The 23715-nt window shown below is 40.6% G+C and overlaps 1 protein-coding gene across 5 annotated transcripts; it reads right to left on the bottom strand.

Annotated features, from left to right (window-relative positions):
- Positions 1–815: 815 nt before the first annotated feature.
- POLI (DNA polymerase iota) lies at positions 816–23715 on the bottom strand. 5 transcript variants are annotated; one of them, XM_039321907.1, is made up of 10 exons: positions 23438–23715; positions 22193–22275; positions 19726–19890; positions 10786–10938; positions 9464–9700; positions 5880–6058; positions 5026–5117; positions 4059–4192; positions 2858–3048; positions 816–1767 (listed from the first exon to the last, which is right to left on the bottom strand). In XM_039321907.1, the coding sequence occupies exons 1-10, from the start codon at positions 23620–23622 to the stop codon at positions 1096–1098; spliced, it is 2091 nt and encodes a 696-aa protein (XP_039177841.1). In that variant the 5' UTR covers positions 23623–23715; the 3' UTR covers positions 816–1095. The 5 variants fall into 5 exon arrangements, with proteins under 5 accessions (XP_039177841.1, XP_039177842.1, XP_039177846.1 ...); XM_039321908.1 differs by having other exon boundaries at positions 22150–22275; positions 23514–23715; XM_039321912.1 differs by having other exon boundaries at positions 23514–23529.

Here is a 23715-nt window from a genome sequence, read left to right as displayed (position 1 = left end):
CCCCAAACCAAATGCCTTCCTTAATTCAAATTCTCACTTATGTGAGAAACATGGAACCATTTTCCATGTCTAAGGCTGTGTTTTAACCTGGGGAAGTGATCAAGAGCTTAGTATTGGCAGTGGGAAAGGTCTCTTCCCCTTTTTTTAATCTTCACTAGATTCTCTCTAATTTGCTTGTGTCCACCATTCCTATTTTATATTTCTAGACACTGTGTTCTTTCCTGGCTGCTGGTCCTGAAATGCAGCTAGAAGCAGATTTACTGATCAACCAAACCACGGAGAATATTATCTAGACTTTCTGAAGACTGACCTAACTGCCACTTCTGTGGTTTTCCCCCAAATACTTTTAACCAGCTTCTCAGCCTGACATTTGCTTTCTAAAATGTTTCTAGAAGTGGCACAAAAAATTTGGGAGGTGGAACCAAAAAAAAAAGTTTTGCTAAATGTCATCTCTCTCTAATCTGGAGGATTACATGTATTTTCAAGTCTATGGTCTCATTCTGCTTGTTCTTCCATTGGCAAGAATAAGTAATCCTGTAGCAGTATTTCTCAACCTGGGCAATTTTAAGGTGTCTGGACTTCCAACTCCCAGAATTCTCAATCCAGTATGGCCATTGCTAAGAATGCTAGGAGTTAGAAGTCTACACAAATCAAAGTAGACTAGGATAATGCCCTAGCTTCTAGCATCTATGACTAAGGAAATGGAGAAAAATTAATATAACTGCTTTGTATTTCAACATCTTTTCCCTTACCTCTACCCATTCTTCAAATTTTAAGTTATTTTAGGTGATAAATCATTTTCATGCTCAGGAACATAAGTATCAAAATTGTATGGGAGGTATGTTTCATTTACAAATATGTGCACATATGAACTTTACTTTCCCAACCTGATAACATTTTCAATATATTTGGAGGGACAGTTCTCAAAATTCCCACCCAAACTGGATAGGTATTCTTTGAAAATATAATATCTGGAGAGCAGGTTATACAGATGCATTAAAAAGAAATTTCCCCCATTCTTTTAAACAGTATCGCCTTAAGACACCTTTGTTTGAAGGAAGGCTCTTGGATCTCTAGACCAAATATACCTTGGAGTCATCTTGGCTTGAAATAGCGTAGTAAACTATTTGATCCTGGAGGTGACATCTGCCCCTTCTTTGTTCCTTTAAGTGTCACAACTTTGCTGACGTGCATTTTAGAAACACACTTTTGGCTCTTCCATTCTGTCAACAGTTCCTTCTGCATCTCTGCAGGCAGCTCAGAAAATGTTTTGGGATCTACAGAAGGAGGAAGGGACACTTGTGATCCTTGTCTTGAATTATTTGGGGAAGAGCCTTCTTCATGGGGGCTTTGCCTTTCTAGTTCTTCCTTTGTGGATGCAATATCAGAAAATGCCAGAGTCCTAGTACTTTGACAAAGGTCTCCAGAATGCAGGGAAACGGAGCTTATTTTGGCTTTTGGGTGACATGGTGATTTCCCCCCCAGTTCAGATCCTCCATGGCTCCACAAAGTCTCTATGGAATCTCTAACTTTCTTTTGGCTAGAGATTATTTCCTCCTTAATGTCATTTGGAAGCTGGTTGAACACATCGTAATCTATTCCAGCAGGAAGTAGTGGACTTGGGCATTCAAGATCACTTGCAGTTGGCAGACAAGGGCTGTGCAGCTGCAATTGTACACATCTTGTGTTTCTCTCTCTGGATAAAACATCACTGTTTTCCCCTTGATGCTCCATCTTTGTGTTTTCTGAGTTTCTGTCTTCTCTTGTCTACATAGCAAATGAGAATTCTTTTAAACTATTTACAAAAAAGAATCATTGTTCTACAATCATATGATATGCCTGATAAATTGGAGACCCCTCATAAAGCATCTGTATGTTTAAATATATGTATTCAAATACTCTTGTATTTTTAATGCACATTAATCCAAAAGTGAGAAGGAACAGATATGGACATCTGTAAAAGTGTCATGGGCTAGGAGCAAACCTATCCATCCACCTGAATTAATTCTGGGTGGAGACAGATAGACAAACAAGCCTGATAATCAGACGTTTTTAATACAGTTTATCCAGTTATTACATAATGAGCTGTCATGATAGCTATCACCGCAATGGATCAACTTTTGCAATCTTCTGACAAACAAAGTCAATGGAGAAGCCAGATTCAGTTAACAACTATATTGGTAACTTAACAACTGCGGTGATTCATTTAATAACTGTGGCAACGAAGGTCATAAAGTAGGGCAAATTTCACTTAACAACTTAGCAACATAAACTTTGGGCTCAATTGTGGACATAAGCCAATGATTACCTGTAGTAAAAATGAGGAACAAAAGATGGCAAGAACTGGGCAACACAAACAGCAGAACTACCCAGAAGGCACTCCAATCTGGGTGAAGGGCCCTCTGCCACACCAGCAAGATGGAGGCCATTTTGTTCTCGGGGGAACCTCATTCCACAGATGGTAGGCTCTGTAATATCTAGAGTAACCTTTGAGTTACAATCACAACTGGGACCGGAATTTCTATTACTAAGCAAGGTGGCTGTTAAATGAATCACGCCTGATTTTATTACCTCTTTTGCCATGATAGTTAAGCAAAAGACTGCAGTTGTTCAGGGAATCACGCAGCTGATAAGTGAATCTGGTTTCCTCACTGATTTTGCTTATCAGAAGCTGACTGAGAACTGCCATAAATACATGCTGGTTGCCAAGTGCTCAATATCTGAGGAGGATGCTGCAACAGTCATAAGTTTGAGGACCTGTCGTAAATCACTATTTTCAGTGTTGTAACATTGAAAGGTTGCTAAATGAAGGGTAGGAAGTCAAGGATTCTATGTATATTAAAAGTGTAGAACTTACATTGGAGTTGAAACAAGGTGATGACTGACCCAAATAAAATTGAATAGACTCCTTGGAAGAAGCTGGTGGGTCCTTAAGATTGGAAAAGCAGATGTTCAGTAAGGTCAGATGAAATGGAACCTCCACATTGATCATCTTTCGAAACAGTTTCATAAGAATGGAAATGAGGTGAGCCTTTACACTGGTGTCACCTGGAAATAAATTATGGAGGGAAAAATCATGTAAGCAGACTCTTACTCAAGAAGAAAAAAAATCCAATTCTAGATAACAAAGGAATGGAGAAATGCAGAAATTGGTTTTTTTTTTTAAGGCATTGATGAAATTACCAATAAAGAATATTTGTAGCTCAGAGTTCAAATGAGTGCCCTCTGAACTTGGTTGTTTTCTTGCTAGTGCACTGATTATGTTACATAGTTTGGGTAATGAAATGTCTGTAAGCTTAAGAGACCAACCAGGCTCAGAGTCCACCAAAGACCCTCACTGGTGACATTAAAAAACAAGAAATAGCCGGGAAGCTCAAAATGACTGGGAACTTGCTGGCACTTGACAAACTGAATTCTTGTTCTCCAAGCTTAAGGAGCTTAAGAAATGACATTCCCTAACAAGCAAGCAGGCTGATCTAGTTTCTGTGAAGGAAAGCGTTCAGGTCGGCTGGGATTAAAAAGATGGAGAAGACATTGAACGATGTTTACATACAAAGAGACAGTGAACTTGAGAGGAAAGAGGCTGATAAGGCCAGGACAACAATGAGGATTTGGGACAAGGCTTCATAAAATAAGGGAATGGACTTCCCGAAGCAGTATCTCACTCTTGTCTTGGAGCTCCAGCTGAGGATCTGGGGAGATGCACACATGAGTAACATGGAGATCTGCTTCAAATGGAGATTTGTTTAATGGGCAATCTACAACCCATTAGATATGATGGAACTACAACTCCCAGAATTCGAAGACATTAGGGTCTTAGCAAAGTTGGGAGTTGCAATCCTAAGAAATTGAAGGGGGCCAGTTAGAAAAATTGATATACTTAGTCCAGTGCTGCGTGTAATGTGAATAAGAAAGATAGTGGGGGGAAAAATAATATATTCATGAACTCTCTAAGATAGGGGTAGGCAACCATGAGTCATAAAAGAGCCAAGGTTGCCTACCCCTGCTCTAGGACATCAAGTCATAGGAAGAAATTAAGGCCCTTGAGGCACAATTACCTGAACCTATCCTCTTGACCAAGTGAGATGGAACTGGACATTGACGGCTCTCTCGATTAAACCATTTATTGGTAGCAGAATACTGACGGATGGTTAATCTGATGGTATGGGGCTTTCTGCCATCTTTGTACAACCTGTTGAAAACATGGAGCCATCAACAACCAACGTGTCCACCATTTCTACATTTCAGTCTGGCCTGACTCAACAGAGACGTATTACCTAGAAAGTTAATCTATGTCAAGCACTTACGCAAATTGGCAATTCACCAACAAGCATAATCTCTTAAATGAGCAATTTGTAGAACAAAGAGAGCAGTAAGGAGGATCGTAAATTGAGAAGCGGTGAATGAACTGTGATGGCATGGTGGTTAGAACGACTAATTCTGCTCACATTGACAGGAGTCAGATTTCTTCGATCTGATCAGCTCAAGCTTGACTCAGCCTTCCATTCTTCCATGTTTGGTAAAATGAGGACCCAGATTGTTGGGGGCAATAGGCTGATTCTGTAAACTGCTTGGAGAGGGCTATAAAGCACTGTGAAGAGATATATAAGTCTAAGTGCTATTGCTATTGCTTAATTCTGGCTTCCTTGAACTGGTACACGCCGGGCTATAATTCCCTGCCATTGTGGTCTGTGCTGTAGCTCAAGAAATATGAAGACCCTGCAAAACAGATGTCTACATTGTTTTGAGGATTTGCAGGTGATCCTTTTGCATGTTCCTGCCAGGCCAAATTAGGTCAAGGACTACTATCCCACAGAAGTAACCACTGGTAAGGAAAGTGTGTAAATCTGAAAATCTGAAGTGTTTAGTATGCAAATAACTAAAAAAAGGACTGGACATTTACTTGTGATCTCATTGTGCCATTGTTCCACACACTTTATATATTCACACATACACAATACAGCCCCCAGTTTCAAAATCTTGCTCAGACCACAAATATTGTGGAACTATTTAAGTTAAAATCACCTGTCTAGAAGGTTAGTAAGCAATTCTTCAATTTTCTTCTTAACTTCTGCTTCAGAACAGCACTTTTTAAAGGAGTCCTCATCACTGAGAGACTGTAGTATAGTTAAAAATAAAACAACGGATATAATAATTTAGAACAGTAAATGCACAAGTCAAATAAAAAGCAGACATTCGTGTATTTGTAAATTCAGTTGATTTTTCTGCCCCCCAAATTTCCTTTTCAAGAATTCAGAGTATCATGCCATAAAATTATATTTCAGTATTTCAAACAGTGAATTGGATTCATCAAACCTATTTTTTTCTGATTAATCCTCTGTTCTTATTGAAATAGCAAGGAGGTGTAGGAGAAGCATCTATGTATTTAAAAAAAATGATCTGTTTTATGTTAAGCTGTGGTTTAATTATAGTTTATTGAATAAACCATAGCTGCCTTCCCACTATACTAGATCCTAGATGAAGGCAGGTCTTTAAAAATATCAATGGAACTTTCAAATGTTAAAAATACGCATACCCTCCTGCATTGCCACAAACTATGGCTTATAAACCACAATAGCTTTGTTTATGCAACCACTCAATCCAAACTAAGCAAACCACAATTGTTTAGTCCAATATGTGGGCATGTAGGATCTTCCTGAGGAATGCAATTGTTCATTCAATTATATGGGACGAAATTTCTCAAGATAGTTCTCCAGATGCATTGGAATCACCAGTTCCCTGAAGTCTGATGTATACTCTTTGCTGAGTGAGAAATCAAGAAGCTGTAGTCTTCACATCTGGGAAACTCCAGTTTGCCTAGAATTCTCAGACATAGGGATAGGGCAATTCTTGTCTTTAAATACTGTTTTCAGTTTTACCTGAGGAGCTCCTGATGGGACGACCAGAGAATGGTCTTCTCCCCAGCTGAGCTTCTGGATGAGATGTGCAGCTGGAATTCCCAGTTCTTTTTCCAGAATCTCAACTGAACAGGCTTGGAGATCTTGCACAGTGCAGAGCCCAAGATGTAGGAGGCGCTTTGACATTTTAAAGCCAATCCCTGCACAAGAAAGATAATTTGCTATATGCCAGTGGTTCTCAACCTTTTTAATGCCGCGACCCCCAACCGGTCGTAAGTCGAGGACTATTCAACCAGTCATAAGTCGAGGACTACTCAACTGGTGCAGCACCATTTGCAGAATGGGACTTTTGGCGGGCTCAGCAGGACAGAGACAGCCTGGATAATTCCTATTGGCTTTTGAAAGCCAATAGAATTAGACTCTATTCAAGAGAGTCTATTCTATTGGCTTTCAAAAGCCAATAGAATAAAAAGGAGTAGCACAGCTAAGAAAAAGGGGGGAAAAAATGGTGGACTGCGTTGTTTGGCGACCCCCGTGAAATGGTCGTTCGACCCCAAATGGGGTCCTGACCCACAGGTTGAGAACCACTGCTATATGCCAAGGAATCCAAGTTTCCTAGTGAGGCAGAAGAATGGACTTGAGCTGGAAAATGTGTAGGAAAGCAATCAACTCACAGCTACAGAAGACCATATTAAAGTCTTGCTAATGCCTAGTAACTTCATAGACATTGTGATATAGCTTTCCTGGCAACTCGGCAGAAGTGATGCATACTCGTAAGAAGTTACTGCTTTTTTATGAGATCGGCCCAAGCCCCCTGTCAAGTCTACAGCCCTGGAATTTCCCGAAAAATCTCCCATCCAAGCATTAAGGAGGGCTGACCCTGCTTATGACTGAGGCTTGATCACCTACTGAGAAAGGAAACGGAAACACCTCCCTTTCCATTTCTTACTGTTTCTTTCCTTACAGCAAAGGGGCATTAAGAGGCTACACTGGAGAGGAGATACAGGCTAATTGGTGGCAGTTGGAATCCAAAGGACCCAAGACGACCCCTTTTCTCCCAAACACTTTGTTGATATTTCCTTTCCACTATTAGATCTGGGCAAGGCAGGTTTAATTGCTCGGGCTAAAAGTTTTGCACCATCTTGCGGGTGGCTGATGGTCTTTTACTCCTACAAAAATCAAAAGAGGTATCTGTGCAAATACTTCTAAAAGACTGTTTTCAGTGGCTCTAAGAATTGCAGAAGGAGGCAAAACAATGTGGCTGCTGTCTGTGTGCCCTCATCAAAGCAAACTGCCCTTGGAAGATTCATTCAGCTCTAGAAAATAGTTTTGTTTATTTACCGTAAATGCCGGCATATAAGATGACTTCTGCGAGCGCTGAAATCGGCGCCAAAGACGGGGGTCGTCTTATACGCCGAGTCGTCTTATACGCCGGAAATACTGGTAGTTTCCGGCGTATAAGACGACGTTCTAGGAATGCGGCCCGGCTATAAAGACGGGGGTCGTCTTATACGCCGGGTCGCCTAATACGCCGGCATATATGGTATGTATTAGATTTCAATCCCATTTTTACATTGCAAGTAACTCAATGCAATGAACATACATAGTACTCTTTCCTTCCTCCTATTTTCCTCACAATGACAACCTTGTGAGATGGGCTGGGCTTAGAGTGAGAGCAGCTGAAAGTCAGGCAGGACTTGAACTCACCATCTCCTGGTGAATAGCCAAAAGTCACTTAGCTAGCTTCCATGCCTTAGGCAGAACTAGAACTCACCTCTCCTGGTGATTACTGTGTTTCCCCCAAAATAAGACCCAACTAGAAAATAAATCCTAGCATGATTTTTCAGGATGCTTGTAATATAAGCCCCACCCCAACAATAAGCTCCAATTAAGACTGTCAGCTAGATGGATGCATTTAGTACCGAATTTCCCTGCACATAAAACCTAACCAGAAAATAAGCGCTAATGCATCTTTTGGAGCAAAAAATAATATAAGACCTGGTTTTGTTTTCAGGGAAACACGGTAGTCCAAAGTCACCAGCCAGCTTTTATGTCTAAGGTGGGACTAGAACTCACAGGGTCTTGTTACTAGCCTGATGCCTTAACAACTAAATCAAATTGGCAAAATATCCTTTTGTTAATCTTCTCTAACATTCACTTCTCTCATTCTCTCTTCTTTTTGCATAGCACTTTACCAGACAAATCCCACTCACAGGAGCTAAAATGAAGTTCATTTAGAGGCTGCAAGATGCCTGCTCTCTTCTTTTACCTATATGCATGCATCAATGCCAAAACAAGTATTTTCCTTTTTTTATTATAATATCTTTATTAGGTTTTAAGACATCAGACATTTAAATACAAACTAGCACAAAGGGAAATGGAATGACAAAACAAGTGAACAAAATACATCAAGTAAATATAACAAAAGTGACCTCTGAGTTTCTTTTAGCACAGAGATATTAACAATGCAATTACCTCTCTCCAAGTTTAAAGAAATCACACCAATCCATAAAATACCTTAAAATGCTCATGGTAAAAGCCCAGTATTCATTAAATGTTCTTATCTTAATTTCATCTAGAAGATAGTAACATATTAAATATAAATAAGCCTATATTTAAAAAGCTACAGTATTTCTCAAGTCCAATCTAATTGTCAAAACTCAAAGTCAACTTTGTTAAGAAGTTAAAGAAAAAGATGCATTAAAAAGTTTTGATTTTAGAAAAGCATTTGAATAAAGTTTACAAAGAAAAAGAAGTATTTTTCCCAGTAAAGTTGAAGAATTTGAAAGTATATAATTAACTTGGTTAATAAAAATGGTGTACAAAGGTCATTAGATGCAAATAGAAATACATACTATTCCCACAGAAAGGAAGATGAGGTGAGATGATGATGATGATGATAATAATAATAATAGTAATAGTAATAATAATAAAGTTGGAAGGGACCTTGGAGGTCATTTAGTCCAACCCCCTGCTCAGGTAGGAAACCCTATAACATCTCGGACAAATGGCTGTCCAGTCTCTTCTTATGAGAGATGAGATGAGATGGAGATGATAAGATAAGATGATAAGATAAGATGATAAGATAAGATAACCTTTATTGTCATTTTTTACTGTGGGCACAACGGCACACATAAAAAGTGAAATTTAGTTGCCCGCTCTCAAAGTGAAACACATACATGACACACACCTAAACATAAAACAGGGATAGTTAAATTGAGCATTCTATTCAAAGAGGAGAATATATTTGAGTATGTTTTTCATTTGGATACCACTTCTGGATTTTGTGCTTGTGATGAAAAAAAAAAATGAAACTTTGACTTTGGTTTTGTCGATTAGATAGATTTGTCATTACAGAAATGGCTAGTTATATATTAATGTGCAAAAACAAAAAGTCGAGGCTGTAGTATTTTTATCTTGCATTGTGCTAAAAAGAATCGGAAGTCAACACCTTTATTTTTCTTTTTCATTGTACCTCACACCTTCTCTTCCCCTCTCCTTTTCTGTCCCTTAATTTCCTGTTTCTATTTTTCTTTGTATTTTATATATATTAAATAAAAATTAAAATTGCAAAAAAACCCCAAAACCCCTCAAAGTCAATCTACCTGGTATTTTCCTTATGTGATCCAGGCTGGCCATCAGGTTCGGCCGATTCTCAGGCAAAAGAACTGTCTGCTGATTTGGTTTAAAGGTCCCAGAGACCAGCTTGGAGAGGACCTTATTTGTGGCTACTCCCGCACAGCCCGTGAGTCCTAGCCTGCTGCACATGGCATCTCTCATCTCCTCTGCAATCTGAGATCCCACAGCGAGCCTTACATGTATTGGGTCCTGAAAATCAACAGCTGTGAAGAAAAGAGACAGGAAAAAAAAAATTCTCAAGAGATCACCTGACAGATTTATCCTTCTTATGGAGCCCCCCCCCCCCCCAACCCCAAGACACTGCCTGTTAAAGAAAAACCTTTTGCTTTGCCAGGATACCAACTATGGGAAATGGACAATACAAGTGGCATGCTTACAAATACAGGCAGTCCTTGACTTACAACAGTTCATTTAGTGACGGTTCAAAGTTACAACAACATTGAAAAAAGTGACTTAAGACCATTGTTCACACTTATGACCATCGTAGCATCCCCATCATAATGTAATTTACATTCATATGCTTGGCAACTGTTTCATACTTATGACGGTTGCTGTGTCCCAAAGCCATGTGATCCCCTTTTGTGACCTTCTGACAAGCAAAGCCAGATTTACTTAACAACCATGCTGCTAACTTAATAACTGCAGTGATTCACTTAATAAATGTGGCAAGAAAAGTTGTAAAATAGGGCAAAATTCATTTAGCACATTTCTCACATAACAACATTAATTTTGGGCTCAATTGTGGTCGTAAGTCAAGGACTAGCTGTACTAATCAAGGGCTATCCAAATGCATTATGAAATAGAAATGAATAGGTATTGTTTTTTGTGGCTGGGCCCTGCTTTCTAAAACAGGTATGATTTTCCAGGGCTGTTAAAAGCAGGGCTAACATTTTCCCGATACGGAGCCTTAAGGTAAGTTAAGGAAAGTTTCTCCTAAGTGAAATAACAACCATTCTATGTTACTTCTGGGCCTTCAGAAGTTGTGGGTGCCCCATCACTGGAGGATTTCAAGAAGAGACTGGGTGGCCATTTGTCTGAATGGTTTAGATTCTCCTGCTTGAGCAGGGAGTTGGACTAGATGACCACCAAGGTCCCTTCCAACTTCTATGAAGTTCACTTTTGGATCACTTTAGGGATTAGAGTTGTAAGTCAAGGACTACCTGTATAATTGTATGTCAAGCTTGAATGTCATTCTGTGCTATAAATGTCCTTTGTGTTGTCAACATAGCATTATGATGGGAACTGGAGTGCAAATATGACATTGTGGTTAAAAACAAAAAGGACTTACTCTGATTATTATATACATGACCAGAAACAGAGATTTTAGGAAGTGTTGCTTTTTTCCACTCTATCAGTCTCTTTTCTACTAATTCCGTGATGTCCACAAAATTTTCATCAAATCCGAGCCTTTCCACCAGTGGCGTAAATGTTTTTAACAATTCTGTAAATGTTAAAAAAAAAATATAATTGTTAATATGTAGTACTGGGTGAAGAGGGCTAACCTTTTAAATATAGAAAATGTCCATATTATTCTTCCAATTAAATATGGAAATTATGCAACCAAGTTATTAAATATGTAAACCCCACACACGTTAATAAACAAAGGTTATTAAGGGCCACAATTGACTGAATTCACACAACACAGGCTATTGGTTACAAACTGAAGTAGATGAATTCACATAAATGCCGAACTCTCATCCAAGCAAACTATATTCTAGTTTAGCATTGTACAAAGTATTAGAATTCTTTATTTTACTGGCCATGTGGTTGGACACACAAGGAATCTGTCTCTGGTGCATAAGCTCTCAGTGTACATATAAGCAACAGTGATATATCATGATCATAATCAACATAAAAAAACATTCATCATAAATCATAAGATACAACACTTAGTGATAGTCATAGGATACTAAATAAGCAAACAACATAATTCATACTAGGATACTAAAAAGACAATATGAATTGTAAGATACAAGCAAAACGTTATAATCATAAGAAGGAGATAGGAAAGATGAGAATAATAATAACTTTATATTATTATTATTATTATTATTATTATTATTATTATTATTATTGATCATCACACAGTCAGCCAGATGTTCAGACTGGATTTGGCATTTTGTCTACCTATTGAGTCCTTACCCAGGACCTGGGATAGGCAGATGTGGATGTTTGATGGTATTACAGATATCGTCGCAGGATGGAAGCATTTCCTAGTAAGGCCGCCTTTTGCAATTGACTAATAGCGAATTTGTCAATGCCAATGGTGTTCAAGTGGTGCTCCAGTTGTTTTGGGATTGCACACAAGGCGCCTATGACTATTGGTACTACCCTTGCTTGCTTTTGCCACAGTCTTTCTATTTCTATTTGTAGGTCTTTGTATTTTGTTATCGTCTCCAGTTCGTTCTCTTCTATTCTGCTATCTCCAGGCACTGCCACGTCCACTATCCAGACTTTTTTGTCTTTCTTATCGACAATTGTTAAGTCTGGGGTGTTCTGTTGCAGGTGCTTGTCTGTTTGAATTCTGAAGTCCCAGAGCAGTTTAAACGTGATCCATTTTTCATATAACTTGTCTACGATTTATGATCCCACCATTCTGCTTACAGGCAAAGGATTATTTCTTGCAGATATTACCAATGACACCATAGTTGCTACTTTGTCAGCCGCCGCTTGTAGTCAGTCTGTGCAATCTTCTTGCAGCAGCTTACCAGCGTGGTCCCCCCATTTCTTCAGCTCTTTGAATAGGCAAGGCACTAATGTCTGGTGCTCCTCCTCAATTGACTTTATATGCATTCTCCTAAAGCTATAGTTGTGCAGCCAGAAGTAGTCCTCGGTCTCTTTCTTCATGTTTTTTTTTGTTTTTATTTCCTGCCTCTTAGCATTGCCAGGTCTTGGTCTGTTATTATCTGCTTTCCCAGCTATGTTTTTTTTAATGTACTGGCCATGTAGTGCTTTTGTCTGCCATGCCTCTATTCTGTCTTCACTTGGTGGGAGTAGTATTATTATTATTATTATTATTATTATTGATCATCGCACAGTCAGCAGATGTTCAGACTGGATTTGGCATTTTGTCTACCTATCGAGTCCTTACCCAGGACCTGGGATAGGCAGATGTGGATGTTTGAGGTATTACAGATATCGTCGCAGGATGGAAGCAGTTCCTAGTAAGGCTGCCTTTTGCAATTGACTAATAACGAATTTGTCAATGCCAGTGGTGTTCAAGTGGTGCTCCAGTTGTTTTGGGGTATTGCACCCCAAGGCGCCTATGACTATTGGTTACTACCCTTGCGGCTTTTGCCACAGGCTGTTCTATTACTATTTGTAGGTTCTTTGAATTTGTTATTTCTCTATCCCAGTTCTTCTCTTCTATTCTGAGTCGCAGGCACGGCCACGTCCACTATCAGAATCGTTTTGCATTCTTATGACAATTGTTAAGTCTGGTTGGGTTATGTTGCTAGGTGCTTGTCTGTTTAGAATCTGAAGTCCAGAGCCAGTTTTAATTTTACTCATTTCTATTGACTTTTCTCTTTATTTTATGATCCCACCAGTTTTTGCTTACAGGCAAAGGATATTTTTTGCAGATCTTCCAATGCACCATTGTTGCTACTTTGTCATGCCGCTGCTTGTAGTCAGTCTGTGCACTCTTCTTGCAACAGCTTACCAGGTGGTCCACTGTTTCTTCAGCTTCTTTGCATAGGCGGCACTTACTGTCTGTTGCTGTCTTCTCAATTTTGACTTTGTATGCCTTTGTCCTTAAGGCTTGGTCTTGTGCAGCCAGAATTAGTCCCTCGGTCTCTTTCTTCAATTTTCCTGCTCTTAGCCCTTGCCAGGTTTTATTATTATCTGCTTTCCCAGCTATTTTTTTCATGTATTGGCCATGTAGTGCTTTGTCTTCCCATGCCTCTATTCTGTTCTTCAGTTGGTCTTTCTTGTAGGCCAGTTTGGTCTCTCCATTAGTCAGTAAGCCTTCCTGATATACTAATTTCAGTGCATCTTCATCATTGTTCTTCAGATATTCTTTCAAAGCCATTTTTTCTTCTTCAACCATCTGATGTACTTGTAGCATTTCACGCCCACCTATTTGCCTTGGTAGATAAAGTCTGTCACTGTCACTGCGTGGATGAAGGGCATGATTCATTGTCATTATTTTCTGTCTGCCTTATCCATTGCTTTAGTTCTGCTTGAGTCAGTCCACTACCAGCTGTGTACCTAATGACTGGGGATTGCCAGGTGTTGATTGCCCTTATGGTATTTCCTCCATTGAGTTTGGACTTTAAGATCTTCTTCACTCTCTTGATGTATTCAACTCTAATCTTTTTCTTGACTTCAGTGTGCTTGATATTGTCAGCTTGAAGGATACCCAAGTATTTGTAGTACTCTTCCTCATCCAGACTCTTAATGTTATTTCGTGGGGCATCTTGATTCCTTCAGTTTTCACTATTTTTCCTTGTTTGATAGTAAGTGTGGCACATTTGTCCAAGCCAAACTCCATTACAATATCTTGGCTATATATACGGACAGTGTTGAGCAGTGATTCTATTTCAGATGATGTTTTTCCCGACAGCGCAGATCATCCATGTAAAGGAGGTGGGATAGTCTAGCAGATGTTTTGGATGTTTGATAGCCATGTCCTGAGTTATTCAGTATTGTTGACAGAGGAAACAGTGCAATAACAAATAGTAATGGTGATAATGAATCTCCTTGAAATATTCCTCTCTGATATTAACCTCTCCCAGCTTCTCACCATTGATCTGCAACTGTGTCTTCCATTGTGCCATCGATTTTTGCACAAATTTTCTGATGTTTCTACTGACTCCTGTTATTTCTAGGCACTTTATTATCCAATCATATATTTTGTTTTTATTCTGTGGCAGAGAGTCAAATGCCTTTTGTAGTCAAGCATGCCACATTCAGTATGGTTTTCTCTCTTGCAGTTCCACGATCATTTTGTTTTTTTTCTTCATTAGGAGTTGATCTGTGTTCCTCTGCTATTGGGGCGGTTTCCTTTGATGCTCAGGTGGAAAGAGATTTTTCAACTAGCTGTGGTGTACTGCATCAGCTACCACACCAGTTAGTAATTTGAAAGTTGTGTGGTAAGCAGGTAATTGGCCGTAGTTACCTGGTGGTTGCCCTTGTGCTGGATTTCATTATTAGGTAGGTTTTCCCAGTTGTTAGCCACTTTTTCATTTCTCCTACCTGTTAGTTATGTTGAACATGCTTGCAATGAGTGGGTGTATAACATGTTAGATGTTTCAACCCCAAAAACCCATGCAGTCATCTGACCTGGTGCTGACAATTTTGATTTTCTTTGCTCTTTTTTCTACCATTTTTGTTGTTATTACTAGTTCTTTCATTTCAACTTCTGTTTTATTTGCATCCACCTCTTTTAACCAAGCCGCATCCTTGTTGTATTACTATTATTATTATTATTATTATTATTATTATTATTATTATTATTATTATTATACAGCCTTACTAAGTAGTTTGATAGTGTTGTAAGAATTGGTTGTTTAACAGAATAATGGCACAGGGGAAAAAACTGTCCTTGTGTATAGTTGTTCCATGCAAATCTTTAATGTACTGATCCATATGCACATATAGGAGGCATGATTAACTAAATGTACAGGTAATCCTTGACTAACAACAGTTTGTTTAGTGACCATTCAAAGTTATAATGGCAATTAAAAAAGTGATTTATGACCGTTTTTCAGTTCCCACCTTTGCAGCATTCCCGTGATCATGTGATCAAAATTCAGATACTTGGCAACTGGTTCCGATTTATGAATGTTGCAGTGCCCCAAGATCACGTAATCCCCTTTTGCGACCTTCTGACAAGCAAAGTCAATGGGGAAGCCAGACTCACTTAACAACCGAGGCAAGAAAGGTCATAAAATGGGGCAAAGCTCACAAATGTCTCAGATAACAACAGAAATTTTGGGTTCAATTGTGGCTGTAAGTCGAGGACTACCTATATTACATAAGACTACAGGATCATCCTCGTATGCTTTAATATCACATTCTTCTAGACTTTAAAAGGAGGGCTGTGCAAAACTTTGAAGGGATTTCAGCATTATTGCTACAATAATGGCTTGTGTGAAGCCAGCCTTGAATGGAATTTTGCAAACTAACACTTTCCATCTGCTTTTTTTTTTTTAATGCAAATCTGTTACATTAGTTTGTTTTGATTCAGGGCTTGTCCAATATTCAGGAGCCAAAAGATGCTTAGATGCTTGCTAGAGCAGTGGTTCTCAACCTGTGGGTCGGGACCCCATTTGGGGTCGAACGACCATTTCACGGGGGTTGCCAAACAACGCAGTCCACTATTTTTTTCCCCCTTTTCCTTAGCTGTGCTATTCCCTTTTATTCTATTGGCTTTTGAAAGCCAATAGAATAGACTCTCTTGAATAGAGTCTAATTCTATTGGCTTCCAAAAGCCAATAGGAATTGTCCAGGCTGTCTCTGCCCTGCTGAGCCCGCCAAAAGTCCCATTCTGCAAATGGTGCTGCACCAGTTGAGTAGTCCTCGACTTACGACTGGTTGAGCAGTCCTCAACTTACGACCGGTTGGGGGTCGCGGCATTAAAAAGGTTGAGAACCACTGTGCTAGAGGCATCTATTGGAAAGACTGGATTAGATATTGGCTCTTTAAGAACTGGGACCTTCTAGCATCCTATGGAGGCAAATCAATTGACAATGTCTTCCTTGCCCAGGTCTACAGAAAAGATTATTATTGCTCAGATCTGATTTCAAAAAATTTAAACTGGAAATGTGATTATATTAGGCTCAACAGTGGTTAGTAAGCATTAGCATGGTTCACACATAAAGATACAATCAGATAAATGAATCCTAGTCCCTGGGAGGTCAAACTCTATAGATCAGTGATGGCGAACCTTTTAGAGACTTAGTGCCCAAAGTGCAACCCAAAGCCCATTTATTTATCACTGGGTACCAGGTGGGCATGGTCCACTGGGTGGGCATGGCTGTGATGGTCATGGCAGATTGGGTGGGTGTGGCCAAGGTGGGCGTGATCACCTCAATGTTGCTTGTGGGGAGGGATGTCTGTGGAGGCCGGGCAGGGTTGGGGGAGATCCAGGGGGTCTCTGGCAGGTGGGGCGGTGGGCAGGAGGCTCGTCCTGCAGGGTGAGGTGAGGCAAGGCAAGGCAGGGCAAGGGTGCCATTGTCGTAGGGCAAGGTGAGGCAGGGGCCAGGGTGGTTGCTGTCTGACACCATCGGCCCTTGCACACAGAGGCCAGAGAGTGCATGGGTGCTGGGATGCATCCGGCTATGTGTGACCTCGGCGAGCTAGCGGGTGGCTGGTTGAAGAGGGATGGTTGCCATCTCCGGGGCACGGCGTGCATGCCCACAGAGGGCTCTGAGTGCTGCCTCTGGCACCCGTGCCATAGGTTCACCACCACTGCTATAGATCTAATCATATGAGATACAGACCAACATTATAAAGCATGGGTCTACAATCTTGACAACTTTAAGACTTGTGGACTTCAGCATAGCTGGCTGAGGAATTCTGGGAGCTGAAGTCCACAAGTCTTAAAGTTGTCAAGGTTGCAGACCCCTGTTATAAAGAACATCCTGGAGAATAACTAAGAGATGCTTTCTGAAGATGGCAGCCTTGTTTTGGACAGTTTCAGGAGATCTGCATTAAAGAAGTCTCCCCCCCCCTTCAGAAGTCATAGCACATAATTTTATTAATGTATACTATGTACAGACCACTTCTATCTAAAAAGATTCTAGGTAGGTACTGTTTTCAAATCAGTAATCAGTTTGTGAATTAGCCTGATGTGTAAATCTAGTCCTTGTGACTTGGAAAACTTGACTTAATACAATGACTTGGTTTACAAAACACTGATTGTGTGCCATCAGGTTGTTGTCAATACCTGTAGATAGATGTCGCCTTAATCACACACACCAAAAAACATGGGCCACAAACTAGATGGACATATTTTAATCTAGTATTGATTTTTAAAACTTGAATAGTTAGTTTATACTTCAGTCTTCAACTTACAACAGTTCATTTAGTGACTGTTCAAAATTACAACGGGATTTAAAAAAGTGACTTGTGACCAGTTTTCACACTTATGACCCTTGCAGCATCCCTGACCGTTTTTGACACTTATGACCATTCCAGCATCCCCATGCTCATGTGATTTACATTCAGACGCTTGACAACTGACTCATTTTGATGATGGTCGCAGTGTCCCGGGGTCACGGGATCACCTTTTGTGACTTTCTGACAAGCAAAAGTCAATGGGGAAGCAGATTCACTTAACAATCGTGTTACTAACTTAACAACTGCAGTGATTCACTTAACAGCTGTGGCAAAAGAGTCCTTACCATTGGGGCAAAAGTCACCTAACAAATCTCTCTTAGCAACAGAAATGTTGGGCTCAATTGAGTTCGTAAGTCGAGGACTATCAGTATTGTGCAAATCCAGAAAAATGAGTTGAACAAATTATGGATAAGTTAACCATGGGTCAGCCCGGTGTGCAAATGTAGTCGAGAGGATGTACTAGCCTTTTCAATTTTATCCAATTCCCCGTCTAATGGTGATTACAGAACTTCTTCACCCTCAGCGATCCGATTTAGAAACATTTCTTCAGTTCTGTTTTACTTTAACAATGTGTTCTAGCAAACATTTGATAAGCCCAATGTTCTCTCTCACTGTACAGGTTTACCATGTTTTACGATTTTGTAATGTTTAACCTCTAGTTGAGTCATCCTCAGTTTCACTTTTACTTTGGAAAGCTGGAGATACAACTTTCATCTCTCTCTTATGCTCTCCCCCTCTCTCTATAGCTAACACAATGAAGCAACACTCAAAATTGTTGAGATACTTGAGAATGAGAAGATTCTTTTGACCTCACACAAATGGTATTGTGAGATGACCCTGTGCCTCTTTCCTCAGTTTACATCTCATGGGCATCCACCTTGAATGAATCATTTTAGATAGGATCCCAAAATGGAATTGATTTCTGGTTTAAGCAAATCTGATATGGGGCTTCAGTCCTGGGTTTAAAAGGAACAAGCACTGCTGAAATCAACAATAAACAAGGTAGGAAATATGCCTGCGAAGTTGGCCACCTGCAGAACCTGCTCTGAACAGAATAGCTCCTTGCTGAGAAACCCAGTTGAGCTTAGGAGACAACGATTCAGAACACAGTTCTATGACATCATTCCTACAGAGTAAATTCCTTAAGAAAGATCCTCAACTACTGTCTCCTGGCTTGATTGCACAAAGCTAACAGAAGTGGGGGTATAAAGAGGAACCCCTGGAGTCTTTCCACATCTACTTGTTTGTTGATAAACCTCTCATGAATGGCAACATCAAGCTTGCTAGAAATTTGATAAAAATGTTTGAAGGGACAAGATCACAAGATTCATAGACTGGATTCACATGTGCTGATTCAGAGTATGATATAAATAAGCTTTACTTGGCTGGATTCACATGATTTGTTAAACTATAATTTATGGATTACATCCTTAATGGCTAGGTTTAAATATGTTAAACTATAGCACAAGGTTTTTTTTGTTTGGATTTAATATGGGATGTCTATCCAGCCATTGTGGCTTATAAATCATGCTTTATGAGTTAGCACTAGGTATGATCAAAATAAGGAAGGAGGAAGTAATACAGATTGGCTTACAACCATTAATTTAGTGACTGTTTGAAGTTACAATGGCACTAAAAAAAGTGACTTATGATCAATCCTCACACTTATGACCATCACAACATTCCCCAAGGTCATGTGATCACAAGTTGGGTGCTTGGCAACTGGCATATATTTACAATAGTTGCAGTATTGGAGTCAAGAGTCATTGGAGTAAAGTGATTGTCATGTGATCTTCCCAGCTGACTTCTGACAGGCAAAATTAGTGGGCAAAGGCGGATTCGCTTAATGACTATGACACAAAAGTTTATAAAATCAAGCATGGTTGAGTAATGACTCACTTAAGAACCACACTGCTTAGCGACCGAGTTTCCAGACATGATTGTGGTTGTAACTTATTACAAGTTACTACTAGAGACTACTTACAGTCTCTAGGCCGGGGTAGGCAACCTTGGCTCTTTTATGACTCATGGACTTCAACTCCCAGAATTCTGAGTCATAAAAGAGCCAAGGTTACCTACCCCTGCTCTAGGCGGGGAACATATTGCAACCAAATCCGCTGAAGAAACATTTTCCAGTGTTACAAGGATAAAATTAAAGCAGTACCTGTAACCCTGTAAGAGAATTCCCTGTATTTAGTCAGATCCTCTCCGTTAACCAGCACCAGATTTGGACACTTTTCTTTTGCTTCTTTCACACCCATGAGTTTTTTTACACCAAGATTCCTGGCTTCATAATTGCAGGTGACTACCAGGTATTTTTGCTGCACACCTGAAAGTAGGTACAAACGTAGCAGTTAAGAATTGCAGTGGCTTCATGCCAAATGCCTTTCAATAATTTGTACAATGGAGCTTTTATTTCCAAAGCTTGCAATGCAACTTTCTGTAAATTTACTCTCAGCTACAATTCCATCTTTTCAAAGGAGATGATTTTATGACACATTTAGGGCTGCAGGATTAGCACCTTCAAACTAGCTGACTTCATATGTCTCCACATTAGATACTATCATATATGTCATTGAGGGTCCAATTTGCCCATTTCTGTGTCAAAGGATTGAACTAATACATAATCAAAGACTTAGCCCTGGCCAAATGCTAATTAGTATAGGTAAGAAGTTCTAGGACAGGGGTCTTCAAATTCCTTTTATGACTCCTGGACTTCAACTCCCAGAATTCCTCAGCCAGTCTGCCTGGCTGAGGAATTCTGGGAGTTGAAGTTCGCAAGTCATAAAAGGGCCAAGTTTGAAGACCCCTAGTCTAGGAGATCACTGACTGCTTATGCAGCAAGAATAACTGCAGGTATTTCGAGTATAGAAAATTTCTAAGCAAATTTATCTTGCAGGTAGCATATACATTTAGACTTCTAACTAAGCACTTCTAAATAAAAGAAACCTCATAAAGTTATACTACTTAGCTAGTGTACAGATACATGGGCTGCTGCCAATAGATCTATTGGGAGTGTATCTATGTGCCTTTCAGTTAGTCTTCACTCCCAACAAGCTCATTAAATTTTCAACATTTTCACAAGCGGTTTGTCATAATCTTATTACTAGGGCTGAGAAAGAGTGATTTCCAGACCTAAAGCAGTGTTGCCCTCCTACTGCAATGCCTTAACCATTATACCAACCTTTTTAAAACTCTCTTTTTATGACCCTGAAATCAATTTGAGGTAGAGTCCAGGCAACCTTATGGAGCTGAGTGTTTATTGAGCAGATGCCCTTCCTAATGCCATCCAAAGTTTGCAACAGATATTTTTTTTCTTTGCGCCCTGGGAGAGAAACATCTGCCGCTACCTAGGATTGAACTCTCAACCTTCTGAGCGACAGGCGAGCATCTTCACCACTGGGCCACCACGCTACTCAACCTGGCTCTCAAATAGTGTGTGTGTGTGGGGGGGGGGGGCAGAAAACATTTGTATCATTTCAAGCCCGAAACAGACTATTCTCAGTGTTCAGAAGCCATCCCACACTGACAGGGACAACCCTGCTCTGATAGCTGTCCATAATATGACTGAAATTGAAAACACAGTTTCATTTTGACTGGATTTCAGAACTGAATCCCTTTTCTGAATCAGACTGAAAACTCGGCCTCCCCCCCCCCACCAAATTGGTTTGAAACATCTGATTGGGTTGACTTGGTTTTCTGAATCTAGTTGACATTCTGAATCAAGTAAGTGAGTTGCATTATAGCCAACACTTCATTCACACAACATACTCTATTAATATATTAGCCAGATTTTTACTAAATAAGCAACAGGGGACTACATTCACACTAAATCCTAGGCCAGTGGTGGCGAACCTATGGCACGCGTGCAAGAGGCGGCACTCAGAGTCCTCTCTGTGGGCACAGAGGCCATGCCCTGGAGATGGCAACCGTCCCTCTTCAACCAGATGCCCACTAACTCGCCGAGGTCCCACATGGCCGGATGCATCCCAGCACCCATCCGCTCACTGGCCTCTGTGTGCAGAGGTCGATGGTGTCAGGCAGCAGCCGCTGCTGCCACAACTTGCCCTGTGACAATGGCACCCCCACCCTGCCTCGCCTTACCCCGCAGGACAAGCCTCTTGCCCACCGCCACACCTGGCAGAGACCCCCTGGATCTCCCCCAACCCTGCCCGGCCCCCACAGGCGTCCCTCCCCACGAGCAACATCAAGGTGATCATGCCCACCTTGGCCACTCCCACCCAATCTGCCATGACCACCACAGCCATGCCCACCTGGCACCCGGCAATAAATAAGTGGGTTTTGGGTTGCATTTGGGCACTCGGTCTCTAAAAGGTTTGACATCACTGTCCTAGGCTGTTGACTGAGTGATATATGAAACCAGAACCAAATAAACCACATTATGTGTGAACCCTATCCCAATGGTTAATTCAGCCAATGAGAACCGCTGAATCACCACAACAAGCACTGTTATCTTGATTATGACAAAAAACAAAATATATATTGCTTGTTTCCTTAGGAGTACAGGCATAGAGACCTTCTACCAAATCCTATGGAATAGCATTCACCACCAAAATTCTAAAATTACCTAAAGGTTTGCTTCTTAATTCAGGATTGCAGATCATTTCTACCTGGGCATAAAAACAGTCCAAGTCCAGATGCACAATGATTCGGTTCCAACCATTTTCTTTTGGCACAGCTTGGCCATGATGACCTGCAAGCCAATTTGACATACAGAACAATTTGTTTCCTATTGCCTCTGTGGTCATCCAGCCTCCTTAACACATCACTCAGAATGGCCACAATCACTTCTGTTTTGGGCCTTCCAAACCAGGATGCTGAATTTTAGACTGCTTTTTATCACCTGTGATTTTCTAACAGTAATACATTATTGGGCAAATAAAACCCTCCCTTGTTTTAACAGCTTATTGATAAACAGTTTTCAGTTTAAAACATCACTCCATAGTTTACATGTCATTTTCTTTTTATCAGCATCTTGCTAGCTCATATGCAAGTTTGCAAATAGAGATGGCTGGTTTGTGATCCAATTGTAGGATATTGTTCAGTGTGAACTGATCCCAGCAACTGGGTTACTTAAGCAAACCATTCTGATTAACAAGCTCTATAAAGACAAACAGATGATCACTTTTGCATCTGGAGAAAAGTATTACTCCTTCCCAAGGAGGTGCAGGCTGCAACCTGTAGAATAATTTTAATCTCTGCATTTCCACAGCACAAGGAATTACAATGAAGCCAACCACATTTTGGCCAAGAGTACTGTGGAAACCTAGCCAATACTAGTAGTGTCTGCTTCAAAGTGTTGACTGGATGCAGAAAATTAAATGTCAATTACACATTAGTTAAAAACAACACTTAGGATCCTGCTCTTTCCCAGAAGGAGAGGGCAAAATTCCAGGAAGTAAAGGTTCTTTAAGGGTAAAGATAGTCTCCCAATCCAAGCCAAGATTAATCCCTTTTTGCAAAGCATCCAGGTTTGTTTCCCATTTGGACAAGCAGGGAACTCCATCAATGTCCTTTTCCTAACTCTGACCTTGAACCCTAACCTTTTGCCAAAGGAAAATATTCCATCAGCTCCAGTGAACCACTGATATCAACTACAAAAGTGGGAGGCACAGAGACAAGATTACCTTCATAACTTTATACTGAATTTCCACCCCACTGAACCGTAAACCACTTGGGCTAGGCTCACAGGTGAAAATCAGACTAGATTAGGGCCCACTAGTAGTGTGAACGCGGCCTTTAAGAATGAGCACGGGACAGAGTTTCGAAATAATTCTTTTTTAAAGCACTTAATTCGGATCGTACCCCCACCCCAGCCCCGTCTTAGCTCCCGTGCTTTCTCCTCGAGTACGCACTGCCCTATTCCCAGTCCACAGGACCCAGGCTGCCTAGATCCCGCGGCGGTCGGTGGAAGATTTCCCAGGACTTTACACAAGACTCCTTCTACGGCAGAAAGGGAATCTCTCGAGAGCCCACGGCTGGGTCCCGGCAAGAGCCACTCGGCCTCAGTCTCCTCCCCTTCGCCTTCCGAGTCCTCCATTTCGAGCGACGTTTGCGCAGCGGCGGCGCAAGCAGACCAGCCAACACGCTCCACCTCCGTCCGGAGCAGGGGCCCAAGACCGAACTCAGATGC

This window comes from Crotalus tigris, unplaced genomic scaffold (assembly GCF_016545835.1).
Source record: "Crotalus tigris isolate CLP2741 ecotype Arizona unplaced genomic scaffold, ASM1654583v1 scf7180000023830.6690815, whole genome shotgun sequence".
NCBI lineage: Eukaryota > Metazoa > Chordata > Lepidosauria > Squamata > Viperidae > Crotalus > Crotalus tigris.
This window is presented reverse-complemented; position numbering and strand designations above follow the sequence as displayed.

Bases quoted from the DNA above. Each gene is read 5' to 3' on its own strand.
- POLI (XM_039321907.1), bottom strand. From the start codon at position 23,622: ATGGAGGACTCGGAAGGCGAAGGGGAGGAGACTGAGGCCGAGTGGCTC. The intron at 9,701-10,785 runs GTAAGTCCTTTT...TTTTCTTCACAG, and splicing joins TCATGTATATAATAATCAGA to CTGTTGATTTTCAGGACCCA. The intron at 4,193-5,025 runs GTGATTTTAACT...TGTTTTCAACAG, and splicing joins CTTACTAACCTTCTAGACAG to GTTGTACAAAGATGGCAGAA.